Source organism: Nymphaea colorata, chromosome 10, assembly GCF_008831285.2.
Source record: "Nymphaea colorata isolate Beijing-Zhang1983 chromosome 10, ASM883128v2, whole genome shotgun sequence".
In the NCBI taxonomy this organism is placed as follows: domain Eukaryota; kingdom Viridiplantae; phylum Streptophyta; class Magnoliopsida; order Nymphaeales; family Nymphaeaceae; genus Nymphaea; species Nymphaea colorata.
In genome coordinates, this window is record NC_045147.1 from 19,119,141 (window position 1) to 19,142,940 (window position 23,800).

The 23,800-nt window shown below is 39.6% G+C and overlaps 3 protein-coding genes across 8 annotated transcripts; 1 reads left to right on the forward strand and 2 right to left on the reverse strand.

The window, feature by feature from the left end:
- Nucleotides 1-5,871: 5,871 nt before the first annotated feature.
- Nucleotides 5,872-13,078, reverse strand: LOC116262354 (YTH domain-containing protein ECT4-like). Of its 4 annotated transcripts, none has more exons than XM_031641648.2 (8): nucleotides 12,836-13,078; nucleotides 11,059-11,118; nucleotides 10,830-10,962; nucleotides 10,670-10,743; nucleotides 9,804-10,454; nucleotides 9,149-9,709; nucleotides 8,859-9,071; nucleotides 5,872-6,822 (listed from the first exon to the last, which is right to left on the reverse strand). In XM_031641648.2, the coding sequence occupies exons 2-8, from the start codon at nucleotides 11,104-11,106 to the stop codon at nucleotides 6,265-6,267; spliced, it is 2,238 nt and encodes a 745-aa protein (XP_031497508.1). In that variant the 5' UTR covers nucleotides 11,107-11,118; nucleotides 12,836-13,078; the 3' UTR covers nucleotides 5,872-6,264. The 4 variants fall into 4 exon arrangements, with proteins under 4 accessions (XP_031497508.1, XP_031497507.1, XP_031497510.1 ...); XM_031641647.2 differs by having other exon boundaries at nucleotides 10,830-10,968; XM_031641650.2 differs by lacking the exon at nucleotides 11,059-11,118 and having other exon boundaries at nucleotides 10,830-10,968.
- Nucleotides 13,079-14,896: 1,818 nt separating this feature from the next.
- On the forward strand, nucleotides 14,897-18,770 carry LOC116262384 (uncharacterized). Of its 3 annotated transcripts, XM_031641711.2 has the most exons (6): nucleotides 14,897-15,071; nucleotides 15,986-16,060; nucleotides 16,320-16,438; nucleotides 16,739-17,140; nucleotides 17,243-17,364; nucleotides 18,416-18,770. In XM_031641711.2, the coding sequence occupies exons 4-6, from the start codon at nucleotides 16,855-16,857 to the stop codon at nucleotides 18,578-18,580; spliced, it is 573 nt and encodes a 190-aa protein (XP_031497571.1). In that variant the 5' UTR covers nucleotides 14,897-15,071; nucleotides 15,986-16,060; nucleotides 16,320-16,438; nucleotides 16,739-16,854; the 3' UTR covers nucleotides 18,581-18,770. The 3 variants fall into 3 exon arrangements, with proteins under 3 accessions (XP_031497571.1, XP_031497570.1, XP_031497572.1); XM_031641710.2 differs by lacking the exon at nucleotides 16,320-16,438; XM_031641712.2 differs by lacking the exons at nucleotides 15,986-16,060; nucleotides 16,320-16,438.
- Nucleotides 18,771-19,239: 469 nt separating this feature from the next.
- Nucleotides 19,240-23,711, reverse strand: LOC116262383 (chloroplast stem-loop binding protein of 41 kDa b, chloroplastic). The gene is made up of 10 exons (XM_031641707.2): nucleotides 23,324-23,711; nucleotides 22,625-22,759; nucleotides 22,432-22,518; nucleotides 22,199-22,289; nucleotides 22,031-22,085; nucleotides 21,639-21,699; nucleotides 20,849-21,070; nucleotides 20,476-20,592; nucleotides 20,300-20,389; nucleotides 19,240-19,572 (listed from the first exon to the last, which is right to left on the reverse strand). The coding sequence occupies exons 1-10, from the start codon at nucleotides 23,429-23,431 to the stop codon at nucleotides 19,393-19,395; spliced, it is 1,146 nt and encodes a 381-aa protein (XP_031497567.1). The 5' UTR covers nucleotides 23,432-23,711; the 3' UTR covers nucleotides 19,240-19,392.
- Between the last annotated feature and the right edge of the window lie 89 nt (nucleotides 23,712-23,800).

Sequence of the window (23,800 nt, forward strand, 5' to 3'; positions counted from 1 at the left end):
ATTTCTTGAGGAGCATAATTCAAACGGTAACCTGAAACGTTTTATGCACTATATTTCTAGTTTGATCGAGGGCTATTCTCCTCGGGATGGATCTTTACGTGTAGGCTAAAATACTTGGAGATCTATCTCTTGGTACCAACATAGCTCTACTAGACCTTGGGACAAAGGAAGGGGAGGGGCGCTTCGGCTTTCGTTCAAGCAGTGGGATTAATCTTCCTGTTCACCTGTATATACCCATTAAACTGCCTTTGAAATTTGATTGTTATCCCTTTTTAATTGTTTCAATATTTTTTGTTCTTTTCTATTTTTTTTTATTGGAATTGCATTCTTTGAACACCCCCTCATTCTTCCTTGCCCATGAGGTCTTGAGCTGCATTCGAACCTAGGTGGGGTAGGGTACAACCGTTGACTAGAGCGTCATAATCCTTTCATTAATAGTTCAGTTTCATGGAAATCAAACCAACAATGCACTTTCTCCGCAACTTCTTGCCCAACCAACTATCCTAACCCACTGGGACAATATCATACTTCTCTGAACCCATTCTTCTGTCAATTTTTTTAATTCCCATATGATTGATTTGGTATTCTTTTTTAATATTATCAATCTTGGGGTATTGCATAGTAGTAGCATGCATGATCAATTTAGCACTTATTTCATGAGCGTGCATTCAACGTGTTCGTTTTAACTGCCACATGGGGTTCTTAATTGGTCAGGTTTATCCGGTTACCAACCTCCAAATATAATTTTGTATATTTGGGCGTAGTGAAGAAAAAAAAAACCCGATCACTGACCAAATTCGGATTTGGTATGACTTTTTGCATTCTTTCCAACACAAGAACCAGATACATTTACAATGTAAATGCCGGATAGTTGGACTAGCGTTTTTGAAAGAACCGCACCCGAATTTGAATGGAATCAGAACTTAATTAATAGAGTTGTTTAAGTAAGCTGGTCGAGTAGACGGACATATATAAAGCGCATTGCCTGTTTGATTTTCATAGGAGTTAATTTTTTAGACAGTAAAATGTGAGATTGTGACACTCAAGTTGAATGGTGCACCGTACCCTCAGCCCAAGATCCTAGATGCAAGGGAAATGGAGAAGCCTTTAGGTCTTCTTCGAGATGTACATTATTAACCTTCTATTCACCTGAATTATATCTCAATTAACCTAGATTGGACTGGAACTGGTTTCCACTAAATGTATGAATGAATATGAATCAGATTCGGCACAAAATTTTTGTCGCCTTTTATTGGATCTGATTCAATTTCGACCATACATTCAACTCATTTAGCGGTGCCAGTTCTGATCCATTTGTAGCCTGATGAGTCCCTTCAAACTGCATCTATAATCACATGAACTCCATATCTTTCCATGGTCACACAATATCATAACTACAAGAAAGTTCCAGGAAGAATGTAGCCAACTCTTACTTAGGGGCTAGGGCCCATGTTATTTTCAGGCTTCCTGGTTTAAATTGTTAGTTCATTTGCCTTATTTTATGAAGTGATTAAAGATTTGTCATCACCCAAAAAGAAGCCATGCGCGGTAACTTTGCAAACAAGAGGGATGAGAAACGAGAATAAAGACAGAAAGAATAACGTATTTGGAGGTTCATAAATATTCATTGCATGTGTTACTAGAAAATGTTTAACCCGGGAGCTTCAAACACTTGTGTATGACCTAATTCCTCAGTTTTAAAAGCGCAGGCAAAGAAAGAAGATGGAAGCACCAATTAGGGTAGAGAGATTTGGGGTTGAAGCGCATATGGAATCTGATCTAAGTCCAAAACTTTTTTGTGTTTAGCTGAAGAATTTGGTTCGTTTATGACCGACCTAGTGACCAATATTAAGGCATATAAATCAGGGTTTAGCACTAAATGACGAAGATTTCATCTGTTTGTATTTAACAGGTAGCTGACCATGCCAAGGCTAATCCTTGGTATCATCATTTTTTGAGTCTTATTTTAATAACGTGGTGCTAAAACTTTTTGGGTGTTTATGGGGGAGTCCCTATCTAAACTTGAGTTTTGGTTTCTTCAAGGATGAATATGGTTGAAAAAAGTGTGTGTGTGTACTCGACTTCGAGTTGAGCTCGACTCGAACTTACTCGGTTAAGCTCGACAAACTAGTACATCGAGCTCGAGCTTAACTGAAAGCTTCAAGTTGAGCTCGAGCTGACCTTATACAGCTCGCCTCGAGCATGACCCAAACTTGAGCCGAGCAGTATATGGTTCGAACCAAGTTGAACTGACCAAAATCGAGCTCAACTTGGCTCCTGTACGGCCCTAACAACAGCTTGCCATTTCGTGAGATCTTAGTCAGCTAAGTAGATTAGTGGCCAGATTCAATTGATCGGTACAGCCAAAAAGCACGAAACTCTCATAACGAGATGTTAACCACTTGCAACCCTGAAATCGAGCAGCATGGACGGGTTCAGGGACGTAAGCGAGTTACATATTTCCAGTTACCAATTTGATTTGAATTCATTTAGTTGGACTTGGTAAAAACAACCCCGGATGCGACTACCAATTAAGATAAAGATCCTAATGGGTTTTATAAAGATCCATGCCGATTACGTAGAAACTGTCCGATCTTATGCTAGTCAGATCTGAAATTGGTTTTATATATATATATATATAAAAAGGAGTCTCAATTTGAGTCTGAATCCGAAGCTGATAACACACAATCAGATTAGTTGAGTGCCAGTAAAGGCTCGATCTTACCGAATCCAAACTTTTTCACACCCCTAGGCAGGTTAATCGTCGTAATTTACTGTGTTTGCAACGTATGCAGGATTAAAAAACAAACCTGCTGCAGACGTATGCTGCCGAAAGTGAACTTGGCCAGTTCGTGCGTGCTAGCATGGACAAGTGGTCGGAGCTCAGAGGAAGGTAGCTCAACTACTCTTTCTCTTTTGTCTTCCTTTCTCTTAATTATGAACAAACTATTTAGATCACTTGTTTTCTTTTCTAAATAGTTGAAAGGGAAGATCTGGTTCAGAACTATTTCATGAGTAGCAGTTGAACCTTATGTGTCCTCTCTGACCAAGAGTTGCCCTCTCTTCGCTTTAGCAAGATAAGATGCATGCCCACGAAAGTCTGCCATGATAGTCCCCACCTGATAGCTACCATCACTCATTAAAGAAACCAATTTTGGCCTCTAAATTTTATAGTTCATTGATTCAAAACCATATGATTTCCTTGCTTAATGATGTTACGGTTTAGCAGTTGATTTGATATATTTAAATTCGCCGTCTTAAGGTGAAAGCATTTTCTTATTCTAAAGGTTTCCATGTAATCGTAAAGATTAAGCATGTCCTTTTGAACTTCGGGAAATTTAAACAAAAGAGAAAGTTGCTAGAACTTACATCAACTTTTTGTTTTCTGTTCTACTTAAAAAATTATGAGGACATCCGCATAAAGCAGGTAAAAGTTTATAAAGAAGATGAATGTTTCAAGTCACGTTGTTAATATGTTCATACACTCTCCCAATCAGTTCGCCCCATCTAACCATTTCTAAAGCAAGTCACTGACGCCAATGCAATGTGATGGTAACGCATCGTTGGTTCTCAAAATGGTGTTGATCTCTCTGCACAATCAGCAGCAAGAGAAAGTAGCATTCCATCGATGTGAACTTGGGATACTGCAAAAATCTGCTCACTAAATATTCCAATTCAATCAACACAGCATCTCCATGAAATCTCTGCTCACGTCTGATCAGGTCGCCTTTTTGCGACAGCTGAAGTGGGAAATCCAGTCTCAGATCTTCATAGAAAGATCGGGATAATGCTACAGGTCCTCTTGGACCCAACGGGATACAGCCACCATCTATGTTACCTTTGAGATTTTACATAATCAAACTTCTTTTGCGCCCCAAGGGGTAAAGCTCAAACGGGTAGGTGGGAGTGCACAGAAGGTTATACTCCTGTACCAAAAAGAAGGGTGAGCTCTATTGATACCAACACAGTTTTTGACCTTGAGAGTAAGGAAAAGGAAGAAACTTCGGCTTTGGTTTGGATGGTGAGATCAAAAACCTCCCACACCCAAATAACTTCTTTTGCATTCATAATGCGACAGAGACATGATGAAATGGCTTTTCTGGTTCAGACTTCCTGACCACAGAACCAGCTGAAATAACTAAAGGGCGACAAGATAATTGCTTGAATTGTGATGGGTAAAGTTGATTACTCAATCCAGAGTACGACTAGTTTGTCTACCGTGCCCGTCACTTCTCCGCTTTATTTAAATAATGCATCAAAAAGCCAAACTATTCTCGGGTTGCTTCAGTCCCACTTTTTCTTCTGCTCTTATTTAAACCATGCATAAAAAAAAACCAACTTTTCGTGGGTTGCTTCACTCCCACTTTCTCTTTTGCTCGTGTTTTTTTTATAACTTTGCCAAAAAATTGTCAACTCTTAGGTTGGTAGCTGGTACAAGCTGCAATTGGCAGTCAGCAAGTGCTACAAACAATGAAGCAAGGTGTATGGATGTGAAAGGTTTCCGATTTAGGTTTGCATCCATTCCTTTACCGAATTCGATTTGTTGAGACCCTGTGTAATAAGATTTAGATTCAAAATATTTTTTAGAACCGAGTTCATATCCGGCTAGCATGAGATCCAATATGTACATATGATCGGATCATGTCTTTATTGGATTCTTTACAGATACCAAGTCAGATTTTATGCAGCAGTAAAACTGCATACAGAATCTGATTACTAATTGAATCTGAAGTTCTTACCAGATCTGAATAAATGGATTTGAAATAGAATCGAAAAACAAGTGTACGCCATCCATTGACATCCCCACGTAGTTCTATTAACAAGACACGAAAATCTATGACCTTGGATGAAACCAGATCGTTTAACCATTTTCTAATCGTTTAACCATTTTCTATTGCCACAAGGCAATGGCATCTCATGTGCCAAAAAAGGCACCATCTACTGGGATACGGGGGTGGACTTGAGATTTTTTAAGATGTTAAAAGTTCAATAATCATGTCTTGTCCCTAGGCAATTATTCATGAAGGTTTGCGTCTTCCCTAGATTGCCTAACCAATAAGGACAGGAGGCGCGCTGTTTCTCATTTGACATGTACGTGTAGTGAAAGTATATAGGGTTAGGTTCTTCAACATGCATTTCTTCAAGTCTCTAGTAGTCACCTCGAAATGACTTTTTAACTCGTTTGTGTCTTGATAATTTAGATTGTTAGGTGCACTTATGGCTATTTATTTATTAGAAAACATACTGGAGATTGGATCTTTTTAAAACTTGTTATGCAAATGGATGAAAAATCAACTACTCAGTAGCCATTAAAATTTGGCAATGAAATTTTAACGACCCCTTAAAGTTCTTCCAATGCTTGCATTTAGTGGCACGTGTGAGGTTTAGCCGTTCAGGCCTTCCAAAACCACCTGTTGGACATGCAGACAGTAAACACACATAATCATATGACAACCCGTCACGTTAAAAGCAACTTTTTGAGTTCTTTTCCCATGGCAACCTGGGTTCAATAACAACACCAGTTTATTCATATCTCAAGTTAAAACAGCAGACAACCAAGTTGATGGGTTGAGTTAGGAGGCTTTCCCTTCCAAACTATCGTTCCGACCAGAGGCCACCAAAGCGAACTGGGAGTTGATAATAGTTATTAGGTTAACTTAAATAAACTCATGTCCAAAGTTGTTCACTGTAAACCATCTAGTCAAATTGAACAGACTACTCGGTGATCCTTAGAGTTTTATATGACTGCTCGGTGGTTCTTGAAGAGTTTTATACAGGTGCTGTGTGTATGCATGTGTGAGAGAGATTCAAAGTTGCAGCCAAAATAAACCAAACGTGCACCCGAAACAGTGAAGCAGAAGGCACCCAATCTAAAACAAGTTTTCTCCAACAAACTATATTTGTATTAAAGAAGAAAAAATCTTACAGCCAGGGAACTTTCATAGTAGCCCCAACAAAAGAATCAAACATAAAAATCTGTAAGCCGCTCTGCTGATCAGACAGGGTAAGTGCAAACAACCATTACTAACTGGCGCTTTCTACAGAAGAACGCCAGATACCAATCATTAAGATGCCACCGGAAAACCAAAGCTGAAGTTGAACTGGACCACTTATCCTAGTCCTAGTCATTAAAGTACAATGCACAATGCCAATCACTTGAGAGTGGATGGTGATCACCAAAATTCTGATGTAGATGCAGCAATACGATCCCCACGGAACAAAATTCAAGTGACATTAAATGATGCACAGAAAAGCATTTGGAAGTTATACTCCACAGGTAGAGCGATTTCCAGCAGCAAAACTACCATGTTTGCCAAGTCTTAGGGCTTTTGGATCGATGGAAATTGTCCCCACGGTTAGGATACTCAAATTGTCATCAGATCCCTCGGCCTTGTCAGCAGAAGAGGAGGAGAAAACAGAATTGTAGCCATTAACCTTGATCGGCATTGAGCCCACTGTGACAATGTCACTGGATACATTACTGTGTTTTTCTTCTGGCTCACTTGCAAGGGAACTAATTTTCACAGTCGACAACATATTATCAACATCCTCAACTGGAACAGTCATGGTGTCTTCATTGGCATCATTAGCAGTTTGTGGTAGCACCTGACTTGTCTGCAGATCAACAGTGCCAACCAGTTTGCTGTTGGTCATTGACATGTCCAAGGTAAAGTCCTTGTAGCTCTGATTTTGATACTTCGTTTTCTTATCAAATAAAGCTTGTTGACGCTCCTCATAATACATGAAATCATCCAAAATGGAAGTCTTTGAAGAGTAACTCTTGAAAATCTTCAGCATCTCAATACCTTGACTATACTTTACCTGTAGACCAAAATGAGAATTAGTGATCAGAAGAAAAGGTACCTCTCCTGTAACTAAGGAAAAATAAGAAATATAAATAGGTTAATTGGATTACGTGAACTAATGTTGTTCAGCATTGCTTCCAAACCAACAAAAGAATCATGTCCAGAATCCAGACATAGTGACAGCAACTTATTTAAAGCTCATGCAGCCTATTCTAAATTAGTGGCAGTCTGAGGCGGAGCATAGAGCTACTCATTTTGCTAGAGAGTCTATGTATGAAGTGAAAAGTTGGTTTTTATGGGAATGACCATATTGGTTAGCACAAATTTAAATCCACTGGAATAAATATTAAACCAAGTGAAACTTAAACTTGGTCCAAAATCTGGCCATCAATGTCACGGTTATGCGTGTATGTGCACGCGCATGGAGGCTGTTTCAGGGGGGCATGTTTTTCAGTCTCCACTGATAGGATCCTCAATTTTGAGGTGGGGAAGGTTATGGAGAGGGGAGGAAGGGAAAAGACAAAAAGTAGGTGGCGTAGGTGAGAGAGAGAGAGAGAGAGAGAACAAAGAGGCAAAAAAAAACAGTCTGGAAAAGAAACCAATTTAACCCATTCTGTACATATGTATATGTATACGGCCTTAGATTTGACCACCCAAATATCTGGATCTCAGGTGGCCACCTGGCAATTCTACCAGTTTCTGTGGTTTTAACTTTTTAAGTTTTGACAAATCCAATCATAAAAATGCAGTAGGAATCTTCAAATGTGTAAGACAACATAAACCTCAGGTGTATATTGAATTTTATAGAAGTTCACAAATCAACATTCAGATAGTAAAGTCCAACCTATACATCCAAAAAACATGAGCCTTTATTCTTACATTTTTTTATTTCTTATGTTGTACATGTGTCAACTATCCAAAAGAAAAGAAATGGTATAATGGCCAGATGGCCGCCATCCATATATTGGACGTCAAAATCTAGCTAACATGGCATATATTTTCCTTCCCACTTTCATATTAGTATGATTGATACAATTTCCTGTCTAGGCACTGGAAATCTACGGTGCATATAGAAAATCTAAACTTTATCTCTTCTTGCTCAGGAGATTGATAGCATATCTTCAACATAAGCTTAGTTGACTCCCCATTTTCAGTTCTTCTTAGTACGACTATTGCATCTTCTTCCTGGGAGAAAACAGGTGCAAGACCAACAGACCTTCCATGCAATATTCAACTTTCTGCTGTTTTATCAGTAAAAAAATTATCATTAATACTGTTCAACATAGATAGGCATTATTTTAATATTTATTAGTGAAACTCTCATTCAAAGTAAACATTCGCTACTATGAGCTAACATATATCTTCAACAAGTACGTACAAAAGGCGAAATCTTAGTTCAACATCAACAATACTGCTCAGCCGGCATCTATAGCAATTATTTTTCCAGAAGCTTCAACAGTAACACAACTTGAAGATCAGATAATTAAACACACTAAGTGTAATTTTTTAAGGTCATCTTCATTTTATGTACATACTAAACCCAAAACCCTAAGCTTCACAACTATGGTCCTCAGTAACTGCAAAGTCCTGATGCATTAGATAGAAAAGGACCATATAATAAGAAAAAGGTTCCCAGAATTTTGGAAAATCACTGCCTTCCTCTTCAAGCAAAATGCTCCCCATGCTCTATTTGTTAAACAAGAACCCATTAGCTTCTGAACGGGAAATTCCCATAAGGTAACAAACAGCAAGAATAGATTATGATCCAAAGTAATGAACTGCTGCCATATGTCATATCAAACTCAATGTATGCACGTATGCATCTCAACAACAGCCTTAGAACAAAAAATTGAATTTTTGTTTTATTTCTACATTGGCAAGGTGGGGTAGGCATACCCTACCTGCTTCTGCGAAGGAGATACACCCTGAGTATTAAACTCTTAACCTCCTTCAACTTGAAGGTCATAGGTCCAACCCAAGCCAACAGACAGAACACTTGTTGACCAAGAAACACTAAAAGCTGAAAGAGTCAAACTGCTCACAGTTACTCACCTCCTGTGTGTCCCTGCTATTAGTCACTGGCTTATTTTCATTATTCTCTAAGATTATGTGCCGAAAATGAGGGTTTGGAACATCCTTTATTAGGTGCCACTTGACAGGAAAGCTACCATTCCATTTGTCCTGCTGCCAAAAATCCATATCCTTCTGAAAGTCAACAGGACCAATCATTTCTGCAACACCACAGAACTGCCCACTCGCATTAACCTGAAAAGTGGGCTGTTAGCTCAAGGATATAGAACCAAAGAAAAGTTTACAACAGATGGAAGGGTTAGACTGCTTACTGAAAAGAAAAGAAAAACAGGACATGCTCTATGCTTTCCTCCTGACCTTCTCTGTGCATCTGCATAGGAAGCATCTAGCCGCTTGTTTCCATTCGGAGTACTTGACCATACGTTATATTTGATACTTTTGTGCACGTCGTCTTCACTATAAGACTTTATCACAAAGAATTTGGCATCAGGATAGCTAACAGGAAAATCATCTCTGTTGTAGTGATCAGCATAGATCAATATATTCTCCTTCATGTCATTACTGAAAGGCCGAGTTGAATAGACTCTTAAAGAAAGTGGAGAAGTCCACTGATTTTTAGACCTACTTGTTCTAGGGCCCCTGTTTTGTTCACTCAATGCATCTGGGCTTCTATCCACATTGATCATAGCCATACCAAAATGCAACGGTTTGTTGGACTTGTTATTCATAGGCCATCCATGATGACCAGAGCCAACATCAACGACTCCATTCACACCTGTGGTCACTGTAATATTAACAGGCCTCTGAACTGGTGTCAACCTCCTTAAAGGGATATAATCTTTCACTTGAATAGTTGCAGGAGCACTTGAACTCTAGCAAGCACAATCAGCAGGAAAGTTATGTCAGCACACGTCCATTATCCAGAAGAGGAAAAATAACCAACACAGAGACAAACAGCTGACCAACCTGAGAGGTACTGGTGGAGGAGAATATTTCTGGTGAAGTCAACTGCCTCACGGCACCTTCAGAGGTTCCAGGTTTTACATGTGCGGGTTGAAGCTTCTGAACAGGAACAGCCTGATGCTGCCCCACTCTCCCAGCCTCAGAAGAATGTGAAGAATGGCCATCAGAGGCATTCACTTTGCTCATGGATGAAGAAGGCACTGCACATGTTGCAACTTTACTGGCAACTGGAACAGACTTTATATCTATAGGTTTCAGAGTCTGAATGGAAGTACCCTGTTTTTCCACTTCTCTTTTAGGCTTTAACGGGCCATCAGAGATGGTTACCGTAGTCACAGAAGCAGGTGTTGCATATGTTCCACCTGCACCATCTAGTCCACTGGAACTCGAGCTAGGAACACTAAGCAATGAATTGGCAGGTAAACTACAAGTTGGAATGTCAGAACTAGGCTGAAAAACTATTGGAGAGAAACTGGAAGACGAGACAGCATGTTGATAAGATGTACTGCCATAATATGGTTGAGACCCTACAAACTGGCCATCCATGCCAATGATAGCTCCAGGTATATAGGGGTTGAATGGGTTGTAAGCAGACTGTGCATATCCATAATTTGGTGGGTAATATACATAGGGCAAACCTTCAGCTTGAAGAGCCTGCAAAAATGAAATGCAATAGCATTAGCTTAGAGGGTTTCACCAACAAGGCCAACATTATATCCAAGTTGGAGATATCAATCATTGTCAAGCTCTGTCAATCTCATGAAACAATGAACACTGAACATGGCTTGAAAACCGGTTCAATAGTGGTGAACCAGTGACCAAGAAAGGGACAAGCACAAAATGCAAAAGAGGAAATAAAGAAAACTTACAGAGTACTGGAGATCTTGGTTATCCACTTGCAAGACCCTACCGTGGTTGTCCCAGTCTCCAGCTGCTTGATAGCCTAACAATAAATCAAAGTTCTCAGAAACTGTGACCTGCACAAAAAACACTTGAAAACAAATCCAAGAACCACAAATAAGAACACACCTGTACAGTAATACCCATAGTAGCCAGTTGCAGCAGGACAGTATAGCCCCTGGTCTACTACAAAGGCAGGTGCTGCTTCATTATCCATAACATTCACAGAAACTGTGGCACCCAGTGGATTCAGATCAGCACCCTGTTTCTTAAGCAGAAGGTGATATATAAGTTATTGAGCAAGGCGACAATCAAGAACTGAGGAAAAACAGAAACAAGCAATCTCAGACAACCCTACCAAATAGGCCTCCACTCTTTTAGCTACGGAGCCATCACGCCTTTCCATCTCAAAGTACAGCTAACAATAGTATAAAAAGGCAAGTCATGGAATGATTAAGAGGAAATTTTACAGTGTAACATCATATAAGAGCTATTACAGATTAACCATTCTGGAATCTCTTCAAATATTCAAATATAAAGAACCTTCACAAACAGAACTTTGATGAATCAAATCATGTGGAACAGCTGAGACTCAGGTTATCTCAGGTCCAAATCTGGCCATGAAAAAGGCTGTACGTGGAGATCAAGTTGAAGAAAAATCTCAACCCAGTTCCCTGCCTTCACTTTCCGTAGATTTGGTAGATCTCACCTTCGAGTATTTGCATTCGCCCACTATCTATAATTTCAAAATTAACAAGGACAAGCAGAGCTGCTTCACAGCCCGAATTTGATAAGCAAAGTCATCATTTCACTAAAGCTGGAGAGAGAACACTGACCAAACCCAACAATCGCACTTGTTCAAGCTTGAGCACGTTTTTATTCATTTATCTACTACGTATCATCTGAACCAAGTTTTCCCACCAGAATCACTAAAGGTAGAATATCATAGCATTAACTTCACCAGTCCAACTTTAGCATGGTCATAACAGTATACTGGTGGCTCATCAACTAGCATTCAGCTCTTCAGATCAAGCAAAATAATGAATCTGAACAAATGCCACGGCAAGGCATTGCATCTTCAGACCATTCTAGGCAAGATATTGCAACTTTAAAATTCAGATTTAAATGCACCAAATGCTGGAGAAACTACTACATAACTGGGAGAGAAAAAGGTGAACCGTATTTAAAATTGAAAAAGTGAACATCTGCACCCCCGCACATCTAGTCAATGGGAATTCTAATAGACCAATCGTCAAATAACAACATATCAAATTACTAAGTCCAACATGAACAAAAGGAACCTGTCATCTTTGGGGCGAGAATTTTGATCACCAGAAATCAAACACATATCGCTGAATTACATAAACGAACATCACCAGCTATTTGTCCAATTTCCAACATCCAAACATACGAAGTTCTGACTAACACCAAGTAAGAATGAATTCAACAACAAGACATTTTGCCATTACGCGTTCTAAACTAGTAAGGGTGCACAAAAGAAAAGAAGCAGACAACCACCCATCACACCTTTTCTGATAGTTAAAATAGGTGTCATGTCTAACAGAGGAGAGATTGTGAAAGCCCAAAACTGAAAAAAGCCATATAATTAACATAACCAACAATGTACCCAATTATCAATGCACCCATCAACAAAACTTAATTTCATTAAACAGACATAATTTAGAAACCAATAACGCTAAGTTCCAATCAATTATTTGGAACGACTTTTCAAATGTCTACTAAATACGACGCTTCCACAATCAAGAGTGGAGGCAATTTGATTCAATCACACTTCTAAAAGAACAACCAGAAACAGAACAACGCTCCCTAATCAAAAACCAGGTGAACTAGGCAAAATTACGATCAACCATTCAAGAAAAACATACACAAGCACCGATCAATCAAGTCATGAAGATTGAATAACCCAAACCAACAAAGAAACAAAAGAACCGCAATGTATCAAATAACACAAAGCCCTCCATGCAAAGTCCCTCCCATACCCGATTATCAATAGCGCCACGTAAACTTCAAACTAAGAAAAGAACCCCAAATCAAAAGAGAAACAATACGAGAAAAGCAGAAACTGAAGAAACAACAACAAGCATATGGAAAATGCGGGTGGATCAACGATTCACCTGACGGGCTCCCTAATTCATGGATGCTGTCGAGCAAATATTTGCGTGCCACCCACCAAAGATCAACCGTCCCACAGGAGGCACAGTCCCAGGGAGCATCCTTTGAGCTCAACTAAAAAGCCCTAACCCTAGCAAGAGAAAAGGAGGGAAGGAATAAAGGAAGGGTAAGGAAATGGGGTTGTGGGAAGAGAGAGAGAGAGGAGAGAGATTAATATGGCAAAAACAGGACCAGTGCCTTGGTGGTGGCTTCCCAGTTCCCATTTTGAGTATGACCACAATAGTCATCCTGTGGCCGAAGGAATTTCAATTATGGGATTGAGATCATTCGGGTCAATCTCATTTCCTCATGCCATATTTTCAAGACATTTTTCATTTAAAAACCTGTATTTTCGTCATAATTTTGAAACCCGCGCTTTTCCAAATTTCCTTGCCGCAACTGCTAATTAAACTAAAGTAACAATCGGCGATCTGAAAAAGTATGATTCTTTATATTGTTTAAAATAAGCGTTTTTCAATCTTATAAACAAAACCATTATTAATAAGCAATGGTAAAAGCAAATCCTCATTTAACTGTTGTTATCAACAGAGAAGCTTATATAACAAAATCGCCAACATAGGTTGATTTGAAAATTATAAACAAAAGTAGGCCCCAAGAAAAATTCTCCACCGCCTTCTCGCCCTTAGCCAATGACTGTCAGAAAACGCAAAGTTGGTCACCTTTTATGGATGCTCAAAGCTGTGCCGGGCAGAAAGACTCTCAAGGGAAAAAGATAAAAAAATTTGGTACTGAAAGATTTTACCTCACTGTGATTGAACTGTTGTTTTGTTTCGATTGAATAAAAAGTTTGCAAGTCATTGAAAGTTGCTAACAAGTGGATACTGAGTAGCAACTAGTGTTGTTTACTATTGCTGTTATTAGTTAGTATTGGCTCAGACTGTTCTTACTGATTAAGGAAGACGATTTCGTCTGAGGCGGCCATTTTTATGCTTCTCTCATGAATTTGACGTCCCACCGGACGACTCTTCTCCTGACAACCATTTATGGTGCTGGTTTAATTAGTCTTTGTTTCAAATAAAGGTTTTACATCAAATAATGAGGTTTATGTTCATTGATTGTATGATGATGAGGCTAGACAGCATGTTTCCTCCATGTCCGCATTGACATTTCCACTCAGCTAGACGTTATGTTGCATCTGAATTCGTTAATTCTCCATTTGTTTTCAGGCTGAAATCATGGTTGCCATCTGAAGACACTTTATTATCAGCAGTTCTAGTGGAATAGTCTTTTACAAGGTAGTTATCTGTTTCTCATTATTATTTCCTAGGAAACTTTTCTGTTCTTTGTGGTTAGTTAATGTTGGTAGAGAAATCAGCAAGTATGCTTGTTATGTACAATATCACTGTTCATAACTAGTTTTATTCACACACAAATTCCTGCACATGTCGAGAGAAATTTTTGATGGGTACCACTAATTCTAGATGTTATGTGTCATAAAAATTTCTTAGACAGTGATGCTTTGTCTTAGGGTCCTGCATGTAATTGTATAGATGTACTTGCATAATGCACATGGAACACTATTGTTCCAATCTTTGGAACAAATTCATAAGTATTAAAATAAAGATGAGGATGAGCTCAGATATGACTGTAATGTATTGTATCATGTGACCTCAATCCTTGTTGGATCAGGATAGCTATATCCAAACCCAACAATTTGCCATGGTTGAATGTTGTCTTTTCATATTTAGAAAATGCAGATTTTCACCAAAGTCAAATTGATTTTCAACAAAAAATTCATAAACCTGGAAGTTCATATCTGATATCAGCTACCATGATCCAATTCAAGGGCTTATACTCAGGTCTCCTGTTTCACACCAAACTTGACCCTCTCGTGCAAACGGCGTTTAAATTGCTGCTCCGTCACTGGAAAATGGAACACCGCTGTTCTTTTTTGCCGAAAAGGCGAGAACCGACCGCGGTCACCGCACACTGATGCAAACACCGGACACGGACGCTCGGTACAGGCGCCTCCGTCGTAACACGTGAGTGAGTTCTGCAGTGTTCCGTGCGTTTGGACGGGACAGCGGTCCGGGTTACTCTTTGAAGGCGCAAGAAATGCTGTGAAACTCTTGCTTTCCTGTTCCTCCTCCTCCTCCGCCGCTCAACCGTCGTTCGTCCGTGGCTACCGTCGCATCCCCTGGAGAAGTCGCCGTCGCTTCTCCAACCAGTTGAAGGAAGGTATGCGCATCGCGCTCTCTCTCTCTCTCTCTCTCTCTCTCTTCCCCACTCTCCCCAACCCATGGCTGAATGACCCAAAAATCGCCTGCTCCACTCTCTCTTTCTCTCTCTCTCTCTCTCTCTCTCTCTCTCTCTCTCTCTCTTCCCCACTCTCCCCAACCCATGGCTGAATGACCCAAAAATCGCCTCCGCCACTCTCTCTCTCTCTCTCGTTCTCATGTTCTCGCCCAGGCCTTTTTTTTGTTAATATTAGCTGTATGAGTTCGTTCGTTGCACATGAACCATAGATGAGATGCCTCAGATATAAAGTTGGTAGGAGTGCACATGATCAACTGATTTTTTCCTCACCATCGTGTTGGATCATACTTTTTTCCTTTCTCTCTTTACTTATTCAGGGGAACATCAAATTCAGGATATGCAGAACCATACAAACAATACTCGCTTTGATGGATTCTGCCTTCTTTATTGTGGCTAAATTTTTCAGAAAATTATTACTCTTGATACGTTTTTTTGTAACTGATCTGCTCTATTAAGATTGTGAATCTTAGCATGTTACTGGAGGGAGAGGCCCCTGCTGTATAGATCAACTAGTTGAATATCTCTCTTCATTTTCCTGCAGGGGGAGGCTATAATCTACCTTAACAAGTTCATGAATCTTGAAACTGATTTTTAGGATAGGATGCTAACTGATGCGCATGTGCCGTATCCAGTGGTTGTTTAGTTTAGCTGTAAGCGAGTGGCTTTTCCTATATTTCTTGTCTGACTTCATTTCTTCAGAAAACACTTTATATAAATCCGACTCGACAATCTAGCAGCGCTAAAAGAACCCATTTCCCAGTGAATATCCTCCGTGCACCTTTCAGGTTGTGTACTTCCTGCCAAAAAGTGGGCTGAGGATTTTTTTTTCATTTCAGGTGAAGTAACCCGCGATATCTAGGATTTTAGGTTCTGGTTGTTGCCAAAAACGAGGTCCGGCCCTTTTCATCGTGGTGAGTTTTTTTTTCCTCTGATTCTCCCTCTCTCTCCTTTAAGCAGCAGGTCGTTGTAAAGGAGGGATTGGTGGTAGTTAATTGTTTGCAAGTCTCTTGCACCTCTGTTGTCCTCCTTGTCATTGTCATCTTTGTCGTTCTCCTGTTGAGTTCTATTGGGGTTTGAAGAAAAGGCATATATTTCTTGCTTCAGTTTCTTATATATCCGCTTCTCTCTTGCTTCAGTTTTCTCAGTGCCTGTATCCTTTTCTTCTTGCAGTTTCTAAAGTAGATTACATGGACGGGTTTCTACTTTTCATATAAAAGTTTCTGTGCATTTGAACTGCGTCATGTAGAGAGCAGTTGGTATTCGACACACTATTGGAGTAAAAAATGCGGGTTTGATTCCTTATGCCGTCTAGAATGATGTGCAGATGTGACTCTTCACAATATTCTTGCAACTCTAGTTGTTATGAAATGTTATGATTGTTGCTTTCGAGCTAGCTTGAGCATGCAGATGCTTCTATAAAAGGCAGCTCTGCCATCTTTTTTTTTTTTTGGGTGGAATTTGTTGTGTTCAGGAAGATTGAGGGCCTCTATTTATCTTTGCTTCCCCTTGCGCTCTTTTGGGCCTTTTCCCCTTTGTTCATCATATTGCCAACCATTATGGAGTTATTTTTAATGCACTTACATATGTAGGGAAGTTAAACAAGTGGAAAAGGTTGGCCTCTTGGAGGAACGGTGAGTGAGATATTGCCAAACAAGTGGTTTTTAGAGGAAGGTGGCGAAGCATTATAAGTGTTGATTTGCCTGAAATGACATCCAGAGTGCTCAAAGGACTTATTTCCCCTCTTCTCAAGAGTCCTTCTAAAGCCTTGCCTTATTTGGCCTCTCTGCACTCCAATGTCACAAATCCTTTTCCTTCAACCGTTGCAACTCTTGTTTTGCCTGCTAGATGTTTCCGTTGCCATCCCCCATGGAACTCCATCCTGATTTTTCAGCCATCGGTCATGCATATTCACAGTTTGACTGATACCCGACTGCCCAAGCGAAGACCAAGTGATAAACCAAGAAGAAAGAGGGCAAGTTTGAAGCCTCCTGGTCAGTTTTCCAGACCACCATCTTTTGCATTTTTTCAAATGAAACGAAAAGATGTGGTGAAGTTCAGAGAAACACAATGATATGGATCCATTGATGATGCAGGACCTTATGCTTGGGTGCCATATGTACCTGGAGAACCTATAGCTAGCAATCGACCCAATGAAGGAAGTGTGAAGGGGAGGAACCAAAGAAAACGGATGAAGCAGCGGCAAGCATTTATAGTGGTAAGCATCTCCAGCAAGTTGAGCACATGTACATTTTCACACACATAAAGATGTGTAAAAGAGTGTGGGCATACCAAAATTGCACTAAAAATAATAGTGTAATTAACCTAATGTTGGAAAACTGTCTCAAGTTTCAGAATATTTTGATTTCTTCTTGTCTGTACGGTCAAAGTTTCTTAGTTGAAGATGTCATGACGAGGTTTTTTTTGTCACCTAAGTCAATGAGCGATCTTCTTTCTTTGAGGTGGATTACTTTATGGTCCTCCCTAATGGTTAATTTTATAGTGCACTTTTTACTTGATATTGCTCTTGTCACAAGCATGAGATTTTAGAGGCAGCAGTCACAGTTGTTGGCTAGCCAATCAACAGTGACCATGTGAAGGGCAAGTGCTAGGATTCAGTAATGCATAATTGTGCTTGGATAGTTAGATAGTCATCCCATGTTCCAAGCTATTGCCTCTGGAGATTTATAGCACCTATGGGTGGATGTCGGATGATTGATCATCAATAGATCTCCTAAAAGATCTTTTCCATCCATGACAATAGGAAACTGGAGCTTTAGAGTTTAGATCTTAAAGTTGGACTCATCAGTATTTGGTAGTTTTGAGTGCAAGGTCCATGTAATGCCACTGGTCTCTTGCACTGTACTTCATTTACTAGAACGCACCAGAGACTGTGATTTCCTTAACAATGGCAATTTAAAGAAATGCTGCTTCTAAGTTTTCTCAATACCAGCAAAGGTCATTAACTTGTAGACAGGCTTTGTGCAATGATATCCAATCTAACATTACTAGAAGCTTCATGTTAAGTTCTCATCTCAACTGCTGATGATGGTTAATGTGACTTAGCTTTTCTTCTCTTCTGTGTTAGTGTGTCAAAATTAATGCAATGGACTGGGTAAATCCATTAAATTGTCTTCTTTTTTACTCTTTTGTCATCTCTGCTTTCTGTTGTCAGGGATTCCTTTTCTTGTTATGTAATTTCTTGTTGATTGTCTATACCTGATTATTCATGATGATCATGTACTTGCTGAATTCTGTTCAATAATCAGTCTGAGGCAAAAAAACGGAAGGCTGAGATGAAAGAAGCAAGGCGGAAGAGGAACATTGAGAGAATAGAGAGGAAAATGGCTGCTGTTGCTAGAGATCGAGCTTGGGCGGAACGACTAGCAGAGTTGCAGAAACGTGAATCTGAGATGAAAGAAGCTGCCGCATAAGTAATCTCACGTCTGTGCTGAGAAGAATTCTGACCTAGAATTGCTCCATGTACTGCTGTTCTTCATTTGATAGATCTTGAGATAATTTTCTCATGGAAAAAAGCTTCAGAATTTTTTTTTTTGGGGCATCTACTGAATTTTGCTTGATCTCCACTGAAATTTTTTATGAGGATAATTCCGTCGGTATCTACCTGAGCCATCTACGTATGGAAGTCCTGTTACCTGGTGAATGAGAATTATAAGTTGTCCTCGTTGCAGTGCGATACCTATTCATTTTAACCATAACTTTATCACCATTTGGTGCACATTTATTAAAGAGGAGGAGGTTGACAATTGGCATGGTGCGGCAGGTCATGGCAGTGAAATTAGTCACAATTGGGTTGCATGGGGATCCCTCTTCTCAAGTTAGACGAACTTGCAGGATTCGTGACGTGTAGGATTTTGCTGCTGTTCTCAAGAGGGTCAAGACCCAGGATTTGGCCTTCAGCTTCCAAAGTGATGGCTTTTGTCGCTCTACATTTAATTCTGTTGTTGGCCAGGAGTTGAAGAGCCCCAACATTATCGGGTGCATATTACCCTACAAGCCCACAACAGTTTCAACTATTGAGGTGTTGCTTGCCCTCAGGACTATAGCGGAATTCAAACCGAATCAACTGGCATGAGCACAACCACATCCACTTATTCAAAAAAAAATTAGAAACAGCAAGGTCTTCAGATCCATAATTGGACCATGACAACTTGACGCCATCATTTGCATCTTACAACTTTCTCTTTGAGATGTGGAGGGGAGAATTGGCAAAAGGAAAAGAAGATTAGCTCTGGAGCACAAGAGTTCTGTTCAGAATCATGTCATCGGTGGAGAAATCCGCTGGCTTCCGGTATGTTCCCCGGCCAAAGTCCAGATTGTAGGAGTCGGCGAGACCTTCGATCAGGTCAAATTCAGGTGACCAACCGAGCTCTCTGGTGGCTTTCTCGATTGACGCAAAGAAGTGCTGCAATTTTAAGAGTAAATTTTCATATATATATATAAAGAGAGAGAGAGAGAGAGAGAGAGAGAGAGAGAGAGATATGTAATAACAGTACCAGCCTCCCAACAAGGCATCATTAAGCAGGCAGAAAGAAACAAAAGCAGTACCCATCAAGATTCAAGAATGACCCATGCAAATATAACTTTGAGAGGCATGCAAGCGGCTTCGATTCATGTAAGCCAAATTCTTAACCATGGGGATGTAAATGTCTCGGATTTCGGATAAAATAGGTACATTGCCAATAAAATTTGTTTCAAGTCGACCTAAAAGGCAAAGATCCTGAAACTGTAGGGTGGCGATTTGCATCCTACTGATTTACTAGCTTATGTAGTCAGATTTGGTAGCCAAATCCAGATCCCACTCGAATGTTTTCATACCATGCATCAAGTTCTATCTAATCCAGAGTCTGAGTAAAACCTAATCAGAATGCATGAGGATGTTGGAGTTAAGCCGGTGGGGATCCTGATTTAGCTTTAGCAATCCCATTAAACATCTGTTGTTGGTATGACAATGTAAAGTATAGACTTTGTAATGCCTGGATTATGTTAAAACATAAACACTCATTTGTTTTCGTGAAAAGAAGGATTCATTTTGAACATAAAAATTGCGCGACCTCATAAAATCATTTCGCCAAATGACACCCTGTTCATTGTTTAATAATAATCGTCAAAGTACTTTTCTTTGCTCATACCTGATCCCTAAATGGAAATGCCTTCTTCTTTCCAAAATCAAATTCCTTTGGATTATAGTGAACTATCTCTGGTTCTGGAAAACCACCAGCCTGCAAATTGAAGGGAGAAAAAACAAAATCAATTGCCTTTGGGCAAATTTGAATCTAAATAGTCAGAATCCCAAACCAATCGTTACCTTCGCACATGCTTTTGCTAACCCATTAAAAGTAACATACTTCGATCCAGAAATGTTATAGACTTGTTTGCTTGCTTTCTCATTACCAAGAACTGCAACAAAGGCCTTAGCCAGATCCTGCAAGTTTCGGTTTGAAAGTAGCTTAGTTTTACATCGAGTACTTCACAGCCAGGGCCAAGGAGCACTTCAAGCGAAAGAACTTGGATGACTCAACATCGAATCTATTCATGAAATCTATGAGAACAAACTGAGGACCAACTCATCTCAAGTTATCCACCAAAAATATTTTGCTGATGGCCATTTTAGGAATGCTAAGGCATAAGAGTAGGATGATAACAGGAGGACATGCATTTCACACATGATAGTTTTTCACCTTGACATGACCAAGCTGAGTCACTTGAAGGCCTGAGTTAGGTATTGGGATAGGCCGACCTGCTTTGAGACGGTGGAAGAACCACTCTTCAACAGGGTTGTAATTCAGTGGCCCATAGATGTACACTGGCCTGATTGAGGTCCAATTAACTCCTCTCTTGTCCAACAGACTCTCTGTCTCCAACTTTCCCTTGTGTCTGCTCTTGGGATCAACTGCATCAATCTTGTAAACAAAACAAAATCAAATTTTCAGGAAACTCTATGTGATTCAAAAACCAGATTGGTAAGAAACATTACAGTTTAACAAAACAAAGCAACATCATCATATTAACCAGGACCTTTTCTTTTGAATCTTTCTATGGTTTAGGTGAAACCGAAACTTGTTGAGGTAGTTTGAAGCTTTTGTCAGCTTAATCAGGAGCAATTTTCTTTACAATGTAAACTGTAAGATTTATATTAGCTTTCGTATTGCTCCATTCTTTTGGTTTTTCACAAGTAATGGCATGAATGCTAGTGTGCAACCCATGATTATGACCAGAAATGTGAGAACGATCATCACAAAACAAATGCTAGTGTGCAACCCATGATTTGGACATAAATGTGAGAATGACCATCACAGCATCACTACTGCTGATGATTCAAACACGAGTACAGATTTTGTTTTGCATTCACAACCACAACTTGAGGGATGTAGTCATAGAGATTATATGGTCTTGTCTGTTGGAGCTCAATGGAAAGAGATGGTAGGTCATTCCTACTTGTTACTATAGGAGTACGGGACCTCCAATTACCTCAAAATGTGGCAGTTGATCAGATTTTAGGTATACCCCAGCTGAAGAGCAATAGATGTACCTGGCATCAGAAAAGAATTAGTAAAAGGAAACTAGCATATTATACACACACACACATCACATCACATTCATAACAATAATAAAAAAAAAGTAGAAATCATAGCAAATCTCGTTTAGTTTCCATTGTGAACAGAATTCCTCAACTTTTTGCTTTTCTAGATATTTATTTTGCCTCGTGCTTTTAAAATTTACAATCATAAATCAAGATTCTGAAATTTTCTATAGTTTTAGACATATTTTTTTTCTAACATAAAGAAAAGGATAACTTAATATTCTTGGATTTGCTTCTCCATGGCCATCATTAAATGATTCTAAGTTATTACTAGACTCACTGCTCCAGCTTTGGCAAAGCATCTAATATGGGCTCCACTTCAACAGCCTCCCTTCCTGTAAAACAGCATGAACTTCAATTAACCAAGAGAAAAAGAAGAGAGTAACAATTCAGAATACAGCGACCTAACTTTTCAAGACATAATCCTCGACTTGAAGCCTATTCATACCATTTATGTCATAAACAGTATCAAAATCTGTTGTTGCAAGTGTTGTTCTGACGAAATCAAAATCCTGCCTGTCTCCTTTCAAATGCAAAATCTAAATCAAGAGAAGAACGATATCAATATCTAGTAGCAGAGTTGAACACGTATTAGGTGGCCGGTTGAAGAGCTAAGAGATTCGTATGAACTCCACATCTTAAATGTCTACCCATTATTGATATCAGGAAATAAAGTTTCACCTTGGATGAGAAGTCTGCGTACTCCTGGTCTGATTCTCCAGGTAGTTGCTGCGTGATTGGTGCTTTACCTCTGGTAAATAAAGTCACCTGAAATCATAAATTTAGACGTGACCCATTGAAATTTGCATTGCGGAAGCAAATGTTCAACAAAGAAAATTTTAGCAAATTCAACCTACTAATGCGATTTGTATACCTGATGGCCCTCCTTGACTAGCAGTCTTGTCAAAAATACACCAATAAATCTGGTGCCACCCATTATGAGTATCTTCTTCGCAGTTGATGCTGTTACTAAAACCACTCCTTTTCGTTGCCATGTCTTCTGTTTGTACTGGAAAAAAAAAAAGTAACAGTAAAATGTGCTGATCGCATCCCAGTAGTTGTATTCGACTTCAAAACAAGATATATATATATATATAAAAGTAATCAGGTTAAACTTATTAATGCCATATTTTGTCATTGCTCGGTTCCTCATTTTGATTGTAAAATAAAGTCAAACGTCAGAGTACCATAGAAACTAGTGGAGCCATCTTCATTAACAAGATCTAAGCAAATTTTCTTGTTCGAACCTATCAGTTAAGTTCATGTGGTTTAAATAGTACGAAAACCAAAATCTGGACACTGCTACAATGAAATTCACGATAATAAGCCGATTGGTAGTAATAATTCACAGCATCAACACGAATAACAACTAGAAAAACGATTCAGGAACGTCTACAGTGAAATTCGTAATAAGAAAATTTGTGTGTGTAGACGTTCCTGGTTTCAATAGCAGATTTTGGTTCTGCTTCTGCTTTCTTTCGTCATTGCCGTCATTATCCTGAGGTCATTTGTTCTAAAGACCAAGTTTGACGAATTGCCCCCAAATATTCTTGGTTCAGATGCTGTGAATTACCTTGGTTGGAACAGCAAGGCGGGTGCCCTTGAAATCAGAGGAGGAAGAAAATGATTGCTTGGATGGAAGAGCTGGTTTGAGGGACGCATGTGTGATCAGCCTAGCCATGAGTATCGGCAACTGGGTACCCTTTCAATCTGCTGTGGTTGGTGAATGAAGAAGGCTTATTATGCACATATTCATCCTTTTTCTCCTCTTCCATACTTTCAGGATAAGCTGACATCCAGATTGGTGCCATCCACAGCCTCTCGTTTCCACAGCCCTCTCCTAGTTTTCATGGTCGCAGCATAACCTCCCTTCCTCAGTGAAAGTGACAGAAAAGATGCAATGGTGCTCGTGGCAATATGTGGAGCAAAGCAGGCCTACGGCTACAGGTGCCGTATCCATCTCATCAGAGCCCTGAGGCTTGAAATTGAAACAGCAGGTCCCGAGTTGAAAACTCTGTGTTTGCCATTTGCCATTATCTACTAGAGATCC

Excerpts from the sequence above, each read along its gene's own strand:
- LOC116262354 (XM_031641647.2), bottom strand. The coding sequence starts at position 11,106 with ATGGAAAGGCGTGATGGCTCCGTAGCTAAAAGAGTGGAGGCCTATTTG. Across the intron at positions 10,969-11,058 it reads AAAGAGTGGAGGCCTATTTG|AAACAGGGTGCTGATCTGAA; the intron begins GTAGGGTTGTCT and ends CTTCTGCTTAAG. Across the intron at positions 10,455-10,669 it reads ACCAAGATCTCCAGTACTCT|GCTCTTCAAGCTGAAGGTTT; the intron begins GTAAGTTTTCTT and ends TCATTTTTGCAG.
- LOC116262384 (XM_031641711.2), top strand. The coding sequence starts at position 16,855 with ATGACATCCAGAGTGCTCAAAGGACTTATTTCCCCTCTTCTCAAGAGT. Across the intron at positions 17,141-17,242 it reads GGCAAGTTTGAAGCCTCCTG|GACCTTATGCTTGGGTGCCA; the intron begins GTCAGTTTTCCA and ends TTGATGATGCAG. Across the intron at positions 17,365-18,415 it reads AGCGGCAAGCATTTATAGTG|TCTGAGGCAAAAAAACGGAA; the intron begins GTAAGCATCTCC and ends TTCAATAATCAG.
- LOC116262383 (XM_031641707.2), bottom strand. The coding sequence starts at position 23,431 with ATGGCTAGGCTGATCACACATGCGTCCCTCAAACCAGCTCTTCCATCC. Across the intron at positions 21,071-21,638 it reads ATCAACTGCCACATTTTGAG|ATTGATGCAGTTGATCCCAA; the intron begins GTAATTGGAGGT and ends TTTGTTTACAAG. Across the intron at positions 19,573-20,299 it reads CATTTCCATTTAGGGATCAG|CACTTCTTTGCGTCAATCGA; the intron begins GTATGAGCAAAG and ends TTAAAATTGCAG.